The sequence below is a fragment of the Rattus rattus genome, chromosome 8, assembly GCF_011064425.1.
Source record: "Rattus rattus isolate New Zealand chromosome 8, Rrattus_CSIRO_v1, whole genome shotgun sequence".
Lineage (NCBI taxonomy): Eukaryota > Metazoa > Chordata > Mammalia > Rodentia > Muridae > Rattus > Rattus rattus.
In genome coordinates, this window is record NC_046161.1 from 47,486,457 (window position 1) to 47,498,746 (window position 12,290).

General features: G+C 39.6%; 1 protein-coding gene across 1 annotated transcript in view; it reads right to left on the reverse strand.

The window, feature by feature from the left end:
* Atm (ATM serine/threonine kinase) overlaps positions 1 to 12,290 on the reverse strand; it is a 102,599-nt gene that overhangs the window by 65,351 nt on the left and 24,958 nt on the right. The window contains exons 14-23 of the mRNA XM_032911434.1: positions 11,866 to 12,091; positions 10,257 to 10,382; positions 7,998 to 8,123; positions 6,889 to 6,978; positions 4,617 to 4,812; positions 3,658 to 3,857; positions 1,872 to 1,954; positions 1,621 to 1,776; positions 336 to 411; positions 84 to 214 (exon numbers count right to left, since the gene is read on the reverse strand). Coding sequence (XP_032767325.1) covers positions 84 to 214; positions 336 to 411; positions 1,621 to 1,776; positions 1,872 to 1,954; positions 3,658 to 3,857; positions 4,617 to 4,812; positions 6,889 to 6,978; positions 7,998 to 8,123; positions 10,257 to 10,382; positions 11,866 to 12,091 — 1,410 coding nt within the window. The remainder of the gene's footprint in view (positions 1 to 83; positions 215 to 335; positions 412 to 1,620; positions 1,777 to 1,871; positions 1,955 to 3,657; positions 3,858 to 4,616; positions 4,813 to 6,888; positions 6,979 to 7,997; positions 8,124 to 10,256; positions 10,383 to 11,865; positions 12,092 to 12,290) is intronic.

A 12,290-nucleotide genomic window follows, 5' to 3' on the forward strand; every position in this document is an offset into this window, starting at 1 on the left:
CAGGCACATCCATATATGGATGAGGTAAGTCTAAGTCCCAGGGGTCACGCTGAGGTCAAGAGCTTCTGAAAACAACTCAGTACCTGCTGATCGACCCCGCAGCCAACATCCGAACGTGATGGTGACCGTCAGTCAGAAACTGTGGAAATGCTTCACGTACAGGAAAGTCCTGTCCCTTTACATTAAGAATCGCCCACTTAGAATATGGATCAGCCTGTAGTATAAAACAACGATTGAGGTTAAATACAAAGACATTAAGGGAGAAACTCGTGAGTAGCATACAGAAGTAAAGGTGGCTTTAATGAAGAACTTTCTAGTAGCACAGAGTGACTCACCTCAAGCAGTGTTTGAAGACACTTTACTAACGCCATTCTGACAGAGAATATACATTTCTTTTCCTTTGTTAAATGCCTGAAATTAGGTAAGATTTTCAATGTAATAGTTATTCAAACAAAAGCAAAGACAGAAAAAAAAAAACCAATGGATATTAACATTATCACTGGTTATTTCCAAAATGTCCATTTTAAATTAATCCTCATTATGTAGAAGATGCCAGTGTATTTACCTTTCCTAAAATTGAAGCTAAATTTAAAATAAAATCATTTTGCCGTACATTATTTGTTCTGTATCTTGGAACTGACATACTTCGGGCACACACGCAAACTAAAGATAGTTCTGGTCGTTATAGCATAGATTTAGAGAATCTAAGTTCTATACTGACTTATTAATCAAACAGAATGAGGCATCTAAGTTACATGCAGGTGATCATCTATAAATATCCAGTGTTACTGTTGGGCCGGTGAGATGACTTAAGTGGGTAGAGGCACCTGCTGGACCTCAGTTCAATCCCTGGATGAGAAAACTGGTTCCCACTAGTTACTGTCTGACCTGCCCATGTGCACCATAGCACTGCTCATGACCTCCCCACACAACATAAATACAATGTTAGAAAGGTGTTTAAAATGGTACTGTGAGACTATGGATGAAATTAACAGTTTCAAAGCCAACCGGTTCATTTGGATCAACAATCCAATTGGCTTTTAGGATTGCTGCACTTTTTAATGCAGAAGTTATTATGTGACTCAGATTTACAGGGCCATATGCTAAACACTGTAGGAAATAAAAGCCTTATTAAAAACAATGTAGCTTTTCAGGGAATGGAAGACATAGCTGGGGAAATGGCTCAACAGAAAAAGGACTTGCCACGTTAAGTATGAAAACCACAGTTTGATCTCCGGAACTCATGTAAAGTAAGATGCAGGAGCATCCATGTGTGCAATCTCAAGATGCCTACAGCAAGACGGAAAGCAGCAGCAGAAGAAACTCGTGCACCTGGTAGGCTGGTGCGTGCAGCCGCAAACATTATACCTGCTTCTAACAGGTACAAACTGAGGGCTGACACCCAAAGCTGTTATTTGACTACTACAGGAGCACAGTGACACACATGTACCCATGCTCATACGAGTGATCATTCACAAACATGCTCATTAACAAGACAAATTGTGTATATAATTGTTAAAAGATGCAAAATGTTTTACAAGATAACCAGGAAAAAAACCCCACTAGTGTACAGCTTACATCCAGAGGTAGAAAAGTAACCAGAGAAAGACTTATGCCTACCAAAATGCTCCCATCACTGTCAGGAACTGTCCTTGAGCATTCCTTGTGCTCTCTGTGTCCACGCTGCCCTGACCTAGGTTTGTCACTATATGGAGGACATTGCTTAAAATCGTCTTGCAGACATCTTGGTCACGCCGATACAGAGAACATACAAGGCTGTGGCAGAAAAGGTTTAATGTTATAAGCTGGTATCCAAGAACACTGTCAGTTCATAATTCACAGTGAGCTAACATGTGGCTTTCATTTCTTACGACAATGGCTGCAGAAGTTCAACAACATCTTCCATTGGCAACAAATGTTCTTTTCCAGGGAGATCCTTCAAAAGCACCAAGTACTAAGGTGGCATAAGAAAAAAGAAAAACCAGCTTTACCCACAGATCACCGACTTTTAAAAGCATATATAAGCAAATTCAAGCATGCACATAGCTGTAAATCTCTAAACACAGCATACAATAAAATTATCTTTAAAATCAAATACTGGATTTAAAATTTAGCACAACGGCCTTGACTTGAATGGTTAAAAATCCTGACCATATGCCAAGGAGAACATACACTCTCACACCAGGGATATATCCATTATCTGGATAGGTGACTAAGGAGAAGAAACAAGAACATCTATTTCTGGAATTCGATAAATGATGATTAGTGTCTCCACTGTGGCTAAAAGATAAGGAATCTGAGACTACACTATGTCTCTACAGTCCCAGAATGATGCCTGCCATGGCAAGTTCAACGGTGAAAAACTACTGCATTCTGGGGAGCAAAGACTAATCCTAAGAAGTAAAATATCCTAAGGTACCTAAACACCATGGCGGCTCTGTAACTTTGTGTTACTGTATACACAGAGAGCTGTGTCACACATAAACATTTATAAAGGTAGTTATAACTAAGCCATCGATTTCTCAGCCATTTAAGTCACTCTCTAGTCACACCCAAAAATCCTAAGAGCTATTTCTCATATCTCTCATGTCATATAAAGAACTTGTTAAAAGCCTCTTTAATGCCTAGCATGTGAGTCACATGTAACGTTACTGAGAATGAAAAATGATTTTAAACATCAAAACCTTACGAAAAGCACAGAACCCCTCCCACTGGTCAGCCGTAAGAGTTTACCAGGATGTTCATGAAGAGTGAGGCCAAGGGTCCTGACAATGAAACCTATTTTTATTAGAGAATGCCTATGCATGTTCAACACATCCACAACAGGGGTTCTAATACACGGTTAGGAACTCACCAGGTATGTCTGCTCATTTACCAGAACCAAGGCTATGACCTTGAACACACCCAGAATATATTCAACAGGCCAGGAGCCATTTCCAACTGTTTACTGGGAGTGAGGTTCCATGTAAGAACTTAGTTTCGTAGAAGGTTACTAAGTGAACAAATTATTTGTTTGTGAAAACGTAAGATTCTCATTTTGTCTTATAAAGACAAACAAGGTAGGTGCAAATTTGCAAAGAGGAAAAAGAAATAAGCCATAAAGTTATGAACTGGAACTAAGGGTATGCAAAACTCAGACCTCAAATTCCATGTGATAAATTAATTTTTATAGTCAAGATCTCTGTTTTGCTGACTGCTAATTACACTCATGATCTCAGCACTTGGAAGGAAGACTATTTAGTACAGGCTAGCCTGGGCTACACAGGGAGAACCTATCTCAGTGAAGACGTTCCTGTTCCAGTCTATAATAACTCATAAGAATTACACCTAATGATATGCAAATACTTCTGAGTTTTAGTGCTTCAGCATCCATTCTGATTCTTCTCACAGCATGTTAAAAGAAAACACTGAGAAATCTGGGCACAGTAGATAGCGTGGGCCTCTTACTCCATGTACTCAGTGAGACTGCTTCAGCCTGGTCTGAGAACACATACGCACATGTGCAGAATATATTAATATATTATATATATTCCTAAAATATTAGGACTGGGCTCAGATTATCTTCCTAAAACTTAATCTCAAGCCTTCCAAGTTACTGTTTCACTCTCACAGATCCAACACGGCAACACCAGACAAAATCCGAAGCTTCTGACTCACCATGTGTAGGTGGAGGGATTTAGTGAGATCGAGTGTGCTAGAATCGAGTAACATTAACAACTTTCTTCTAATATCAGCTCCTCTAAAAGACACAGTCTGGCTCTGACATGCAGTTACAGAGAGGCACAAGAACCTGAGCATGTCTAGAAGAAGATGATCTTGTTTGGACAGGCAGTCAGCAGTTAGAGGATTTGCGGCACCTAAAAATGAAAGGCACTTATTAACACCAGGAGAGGGGCACCGTAGACAGATACAATCTCAGACGGCTTTCCAGCTTTCCGCAGTCCAAATGATCTATTGTCTAGTTTCTTCTAAACTACTGTACATTTGAAGCTCTCCCATGAAGAATAAAATGAGAAACTAATAAATGTGATTTTTAAGATGAGAGTAGCTTAGAATGTGTAGTAAGGAGGAACAGTGAATTTGGTTCAGCAAGTAAGAACGCTTGCACACAGCTGACAAAACTGATTTAGAAACCCAGAACCCACAGTGCACAGTCGGAGAGAACTGACTCCTAGAACACTGTCCTCCAATCTCCATGTGTGTGTGCCCACATTAACACACAAGGACACAGAAAAGAATAAAAACAATATATATATTTTTGAGTGCCAGGCATGGTAGCACACACTCTTAATCTCAGATCATGGGAGGCAGAGGCTGATGGAGCTTCGTGAGTTTATTAGTCAGTCATAGTGAGTTCCAAGACAGAGCTACAGAGTAAAATGCTGTCTCGGGTGTGTGTGTGTGTGTGTGTGTGTGTGTGTGTGTGTGTGTGTGTGTGTGTGTGTGTGTGTGTGTGTGTTGTTAAAAGTCTTAAATGTATAGAAAAAGAACAATCCAAGTAGACTATACCTATGGGAAATGAAACTATCACTAAAGGACTTTTCAGTGAGGGCCCTCACTGTGCCAAACGAATCTAAGATGGTGAAGGAAACTCAGAGCAGTAAATACTTATTTACCAACAGCATTCTGGTTCTCTCCATAATCGTTTGCATCGCTCACAGTACTAGCAGAGTAATCGCTAAATAGATCTGTGGATGATGAACCCTGTGTCTCCATCAGACTTTCACCACCACCACCACCATCACCATCATCATCATCATCTCTCACCGAATGCTCCTCTCCATAGTCAAATGGCTTTTTCGTACAGGATGCCTTTAGAGAGGAGAAACAAAGATGTTTTCAACTTCTTTCAGAGGGACCTTAATCCACCATTTTGTAGGGAAGTGGATATATAAACTGGAATTTGTTTAGATAGTAAGATAATAACAAAACTTTAAAAATAATTTCTCATATGAAAAGCGGTATAGGCCAGCAAGATGGCTCACGGGATAAAGGTTCTTGCTGTCAGGCCTGATGACCGGAATTGAATCCCTGGAACCCACATGTGAGGAAGAGAATCAACTCCAGCAATTGTTCTCTGACTTCCACACGTGCACTGTGACACATGCACACACACATACACACAGAAATAAGGTAAATGTAATAAAAACGAAGTCCAGTAGTCATTCTGTATTGTATTTGCACATTCAAACACCACCATGTACCCCCACACACAGAACAATACTTTGCAACATTTAATAAAAATGTTAAAAGTTAGCACTAGAAATTGACAGAAGCATGGAAAGAGTATAAATTATTAGAATTTTTATATAGGGCAATAGCAATAGCCTACATCCAAATCACATCCAAAATCAAAATTAAAGCTGGGCACAAAGGCATGTGCCTGTATTTCTACCTCTTTGGGTATTTGAACCATTTGAGCCTAGAGCTCAAGGCCAGCCTGGGCAGCACAAGCAAACAAACAAATAAGCAACCAAAAAAGGTCCCTAAAATCATCGTACATTCCCTTGAAAAAGCAAGTCCCTCTCTGGAATTTCTCTTGAAACCTTCAAGTGCACCAATGTAAGAAGACAAAGCAGAAATGTAGGCGTCTCTGTGGCAGAGCTCTTGGTTAGAAGAGGAAGGCAACTGGAAATGTTAGGTAAGAGCGGATGGGTTTGGCAGGGGTATGTGCCCCTCAACAGACTGCCTGTGAGGCTTAGGCAGGATGACGACTATCCAAAATTCACCGCCAAACTGACAAAAGAAAAAGGCAAGAGCATGTTAAAATGTGTTGTTACTCCTTTAGAGATATACATGTACTACTCCCAAGGAGTGGAAAGCCATGACTGTCCAAAAGAGCACAGCAGTGTGGACCTCATAAATAACTATGGTAACAAGGAAAAACTTTGTCATGAAATAAAAAATACTGATGGTACAGAATATCTTTTTCATCCAGTGAACTACAAAAAGTAAACAATGAAATAAAAAAATGCATGTATAACATAAGTCCAGTGTCACAGAAGACGAAGTATAAATACCACAGTCAAAACATGCCCCAAGAAGACACGGTGTTTCCCCTACTTTGGGATTTTCTTTTTCTTACAGGAATAATTTTGGTGGGTATGGTAATGCACAGCTTTAATCCTAGCACTCAGGAGGCAGAGTCAGACCTCTGTGAGTTCAAGGCCAGCCTGGTAGCAAGTTCTAGGCTAGCCAAGCCGTATAATGAGAGCATGTCTTGGACAGTAAGTTGAATCTTTCAATTATTGAGTAGGAAACTAAAAGACAACTAAACTACCATGCCAGGTACTGATCTTAGGAACAAATCAGGGCGGAGAGATGGCTCAGCAGTTAAGAGCACTGACTGCTCTTCCAAAGGTCCTGAGTTCAACTCCCAGCAACCATGTGGTGGCTCACAACCACCTGTAATGGGATCTGATGCCCTTTTCTGGTGTGTCTGTAGACAGCTATAGTGTACTCATGTGTGTAAAATAAATAAATAAACCTTAAAAAAAAAAAAAACCCAAATCAAATACATGTCCTCCTTAATGCAATAAGCTTATTAAAGGCTACACTTATTGACCAAAAATTCCAACATGCTATATACCATGAGATGCCTATCTATTCACTAGGTATTTCAACAAAAATTTGCAATTGAGGACTGGCAATGTAGGTCAGTGAGTAGAGGTTTTTTCATGCAAGCCCGACATCCTGAGTTCAGTCACTGATCTGAGAAATGATAGATGAGAACCCACTCCCTAGAGCTGTCCTGACTTCTGCACATACTGTAGTACACATGCGCTGGCTGGCTTGTGCTTGCTCAGGTCCCTTCGCTCGCTCGCACGCACGCTTTTACTGCATCTCAGAATCAAAGAAACTTAGTAGTAAAAAAGGCTTCATACTTACCAAGCTTTTACAAATATCTGCAATGTCATTCATGAGCTTGGACGTTAATAATCGCAGGAAAAAGCCAGAGGCCATCTTGTTTAGAGTGTGCTGTGGTTTGAAAGCAGACACAAGCAATGACTAAGTGAGGCGAATACATAGGTTTTGTAATACTACTTTCTGTACCTTGAACGAAATGTAGATAGGAGTTCAGAACTGAGGCCACGTTATAAGTTAGGATACACTACCATCTTTCTTTTTTAAGAACAGGACTTATTAAGTCCATTTCAAGAGGGCAGTAAAATAGGGAGTAACCAGAACAGCAACTACAGCCTCATCTCTTTTCTTAAGGAAATATCTTTGTGTTTATGCATCATTAAAGTACCGGCTACTGATCCTAAACATAACAAGCCATTGGCTGTGAGGCTTATTCTATCATTTCATGTCTTCTATACTTACGTAAGTACAGGTGAGACACTAGAAAACAAAGCTAGATGCTACAGAGATAAAGCAGCCTGTGTACCAGCTGCAGATGCTGTTCCGTTTCCTGGCAACAGTCTAGCATGGCTTAGCTACCCCAACAGGCAAAATCAAAGCAAGGATGACATACAGTGGCACTTTTTCTACCGAATGTTGCCTAAGGCGACAAGGGTTAAAGGAAGGAACATCTGTACTAGTGTCATTTGTCTTTGGTGGCCCTCTACAGAATGAGCTCCATCCTAGGATGGCGTTAATCATCTCTGTAGCATTCATCCTCTGTGGTATAGTTGTCATGAGAATAAAAAAAATCACATATTGTTAACAATCAATGAAAGTATGCTAGCAATAAAAGACTCATCCCTGTATGTATGTGTGTGTATATGTATATATGTATATGTAATATATATTATATGTAATAATATTTATTATCACATATTATGCAATTATATGTAATATGTAATTATATATATATGTGATGCTAGGAAATTAAAGTTATGAAATTGTTTTATGAGAAACCAATATACTCTGAACTTTTTTATCATTAAATTTAGTTTTAGATGATTATATAAACTTATAAATGGACCAAAACCACAACACCACTAAATAATATGTCCCATGAACAGGTTATACTATTAAGAAGACACTCTTACCTTGGTATGTCTACACAAGCAACTTGTACACAGATGTATCACACTTCTCAGTGAACCAACTCTGGACTCCTCATTTGTCTTATTTCTAAACAAAGAGATACTTTCCCCTGCACACTGCATCAGAGACTATTTAGAACAGAAGAAAAAAAGACAGATTCCAGTTGAAATAACAACTTAGTGTTTCTGTTTTGAAATTTCATTTAAGAACAAAAATTCAATATATTTACAAACTGAATATGAAACTGGGATTTGGGCTGACTTTAGTACTTAAGGGTCCGAGGCCAGCTTGGGTTAAGAGCTGACTCCTGTACAGATAGTGCTGATGCTACAGTCCTGTTCCCCAATTGGATCTTGATCTGTCAGTAAAGAAGCCATTGGCCAATTGCTGGGAGGATAGAATAGGCCGGACTTCCGGATCCCTGGAGGCAAGGAAGAGACACAGGGAGAGGAGTGACAGAGTTGGCCTTGCTTCTGATGGAGAAAAGTTGACCAGATGTGACCGCACAGGCTGCTCGCACAGGCCGCTTGTACAGGTGGGTGATCAGGGGAGTGTAGCAGGGACTAGAGCAACTAAAGTTAGGGCAGGTGGGAGGTGCGGAGCTAAGAATTGATAAGGGCACGCTTTTCCAGGCTGGAGATAAGTAGCAACCAGCAATTGTGTCAAAGGGCACGAGGAAATTGAACTGTGTGTCTGTGTCTTTTATGGGCGGATTCAAGGGCAGCTGGGTGGGGGCTGGTAAAACGGCCCGTTTCAGGAGCTTAGGCGGGGTAGCAAAAGCAAGCAAAACAGACTCCCAAGGGAAATAGGGCAAATGGTCATGCAATATGATCACAATGATGAACACCCAAAAAGAAAATGGCAAATCTAAGCTACATGTGGCAATGAACCTGTAATCTAAGTGCTCGTAGGGTAAATAAGTTCCTGGCCAGGTTGACCCATACAGTAAGACCCTGTCTCAACAAAAATAACAACAACAAAAATCCTACGACAATGTTAACATTGTTTCCTTTGCAAATCCCAGCACAGATACATTAGTACTGAGAGGTGAAGAAAGCTTTAAGCTAGGTGGTGGCTCACACGGCTCTGATCCCCCCACTCGGAGGCAGGGGAAGCTCAGAGTTTGTTTCCAAGTTCCAAGACAGTGAGGGTTACACCAAGAAACCCTGTCTCAAAAATGAATGAATGAATGAAGATGAAGTTTTAAGCTTAGAAACTACCCAATCAAGAGCTCTTTATTACAGATCATCAGATTTATTACAGGGGAGAAATTTAAGAGTACAGATAAAATCATGTGTATAGCTAGGCATGGTAGTATAAGCTTTAAATCCCAGAATGTAGGAGGCCCAAGGCAGACACTCTGAGTTCCAGGACAGTTAGGGACCCTACCTCAAGAAACAGCATTCTAATGAGATTTCATTGTGATATGAGATCATTTACCCGATGTATTTATCACTCGCTTGTAATAATTTCACATTTTAAGGAAGGACACACTACTTCTTTTAGACTATATAAAAGAAAAGTTAATCTATACATATTGAGCACCTAAATACAGAGGACAAAAATGTTTCAGAATTTGGAATATTTACATATACATAACAGGATATCTTTGAGATATCCCAAATCTAAATACAAAACTTGTTTGTTTCATCAACCCTGTGTTGGTTAGTTTTTTGTTGATCTGACGCAAACTAGTCCTATGAGAAGAGGGAACCCTAATTGAGAAATTGGATGATAGGCAAGCCTGTAGGGACATTTTCTTGATTGATCATTGCCGTAGAAGGGGCCAGTCCAATGTAGGCAGTGCTATCCATGGGCAGGTCCTGGGGTAAAACACCAAAGTGAGCAAGCCTTGGGGAGCAAGAATTCCTCCACGGCCTCCGTTTTCCAACTGCAGGACCCTACCCTGGCTGCCCTCCACGATGCACCATAATCCTGAAGGGTAAACCAAATGAACCTTTCTTCCCCAGGCTGCTCATGGCCATGGTCTTTATCCCTGCACACAAAGCTAAACAGAGCATCCTATACCCATCTGAGGGTAACCCGTGTCTACATTGACTATGACTGTATGAGGGCAGATGTAGACATTTTCACCTTTATGGTTGTGCTGTAACTAAAATTTCCCAACTCTAAAGTATTTCAGATTTCTTATTTTCAGATTAGGGATATTCAACTTATACAAAAACTTCTTTTACATAATTTGCCCAAGAATTCAATCCATTTAAATGCACCTAAAACTTCATCAGTGTAAATTTTCCTACCTTGGCTTTCTGGAATAATTCTGATTTATATGCTTCGTCTTCAGTTATTACACCCATGTAACAATAGCAGCCAAGAACACCCACCAGAAGACTCGAACACCGGACAAGGGTTTCTGAACTTGTAATCTTAAATCATAAATTTAAAAATACAGTATTAGATATAAATAATCTACGTAGTTTGGAATTACCTCTGGAAGAATAAGCCCCATACATATGAAGAAATAAAAATTCAACAGAGTTAAAGCTGAAATAGTCTGGGTAATACTTTAAAACAAGCAGGAATACCCAGCAGTGGGACACATATTTTAAATCCCAGCACTTGTGAGGTAGAGGCAGGTGGATCTCTTGAGTTCTAAGCATTCTGGTCTACACTGTAAATTTCAGGATAGCCAAGGGTACAACAGAGAAACCATGTCTTACAAAACCAACCAACCAACCAACCAACCAACTAAAATAAATAAATAAATAAATAAATAAATAAATAAATAAGCAAGCAAGCAAGCAAGCAAGCAAATAGATAAGACACATAAATAAATAACATTCAAAGAAAAAAGGGAAAACTAAATTATTTTAGAATGAAACCAGCTACGACTGATGGAGCAGACCATCAGTAAGTGGCAATGACAGAAAAAGAGCCATACTGCTCCTGCTTGGTTTTTTGGGGTCATCTTTTGGGTCATTTTCTAGGGTTGCTTATTTCACTCCTTTGGGAGTTTATAAGTGTTTTTCAACTTTGTCATTTACATAACAGAAAGCTTTGTGGCAGATATAAAGCTTAACAAACTAAGCAACTAAGCATTAAGCAAATTATGGCAAAGGTTGAGATATCTAAACATACGGGTATCCATGGTATAAACAAGATACTAATTAAGTGCCCTTGAAATCGAAAGACTACATAGTATGGATTGTTGTTTTTTGGTTTTTCAAGACAGGGTTTCTCTGTGTATCCCTGGATGTCCTGGAACTGGCTTTTAGACCAGACTGACCTAGAACTCAGAAATCTGCCTGCCTCTGTCCCCTGAGTGTTGGCATTAAATGTATGTGACACTACGCCCAAAAACTATGAAACTAATACGTGAAAGATTACTGTGGCTGAGCGAATATAAGGCTTCCACATCAAATGTAACATGTGGCTAACTACATACATGGAATAGGATGGATGCACACCAGACATGGAGAGAAACGGTGTTTTACAAGAGTAGCATCCATGCAGTTGTGATGTTACAGACGAGTCATTCGACCTCTAACAACTGGGTACCTGCTAGTCCGTTTCATAGCTTTATAATCATTCCACGTGTTTCAAATGCAACAACTAGAGTTTTCTTCTCCTATGACTACAATTTCCCTCCTTTGTATGAACATGTTCATTCCATCATGAAATTCTTAGACTCGCACCAGCACTCCTTCCCACTCTTGTCTACAGAGTTCCCAGAACAAAGTATCTCAAAATCGCTGTTTTCCCTTCCTCCATGCCAATGTTTCCTACTTGTTGGGCTGTGCCAACATTTACTTACAACCAGGCTTCCCGCATCTTTTACTCTCCCATTTTCCTTCCTAAAAACTAATAAAAGTTCAAGAATAGACTTTAATTCTTTCTAAGAAATCTCACCTCAGAAGAGTAATTACTTAAAAGCTGTTCTGATAATCCCAGAAGATAATGATCCAGTGATTCCTTGAGATTTTGGTGGACAGAGAAGCCAACACTAGATTGAAATTTTTCTACAGTATCTTCTTTGACAGGAGTTAAAAAATCCATCTTGTCAAAAGTTGTCTGGAGAAACAGTTCTTCCACTTCTGAGAATGAAGGCTCTTCTTTATCTTCACAGTGTTGCTCACTTCAGGAGTGAGATTAATGATATTAGTAACAGATTTTACTCACAAAAATGTATAAGTTACAGTTCCAAATTCAAGTTCAGCGATATATTTAGACACTAACCCTAGATAACCGAATGTAATCACTAAAAACAACTGCCTTCTCTTCACCTCATTTCCAAAATCAATGATTTTCTTTCATTTTAAAGAAGTGAGAAACTG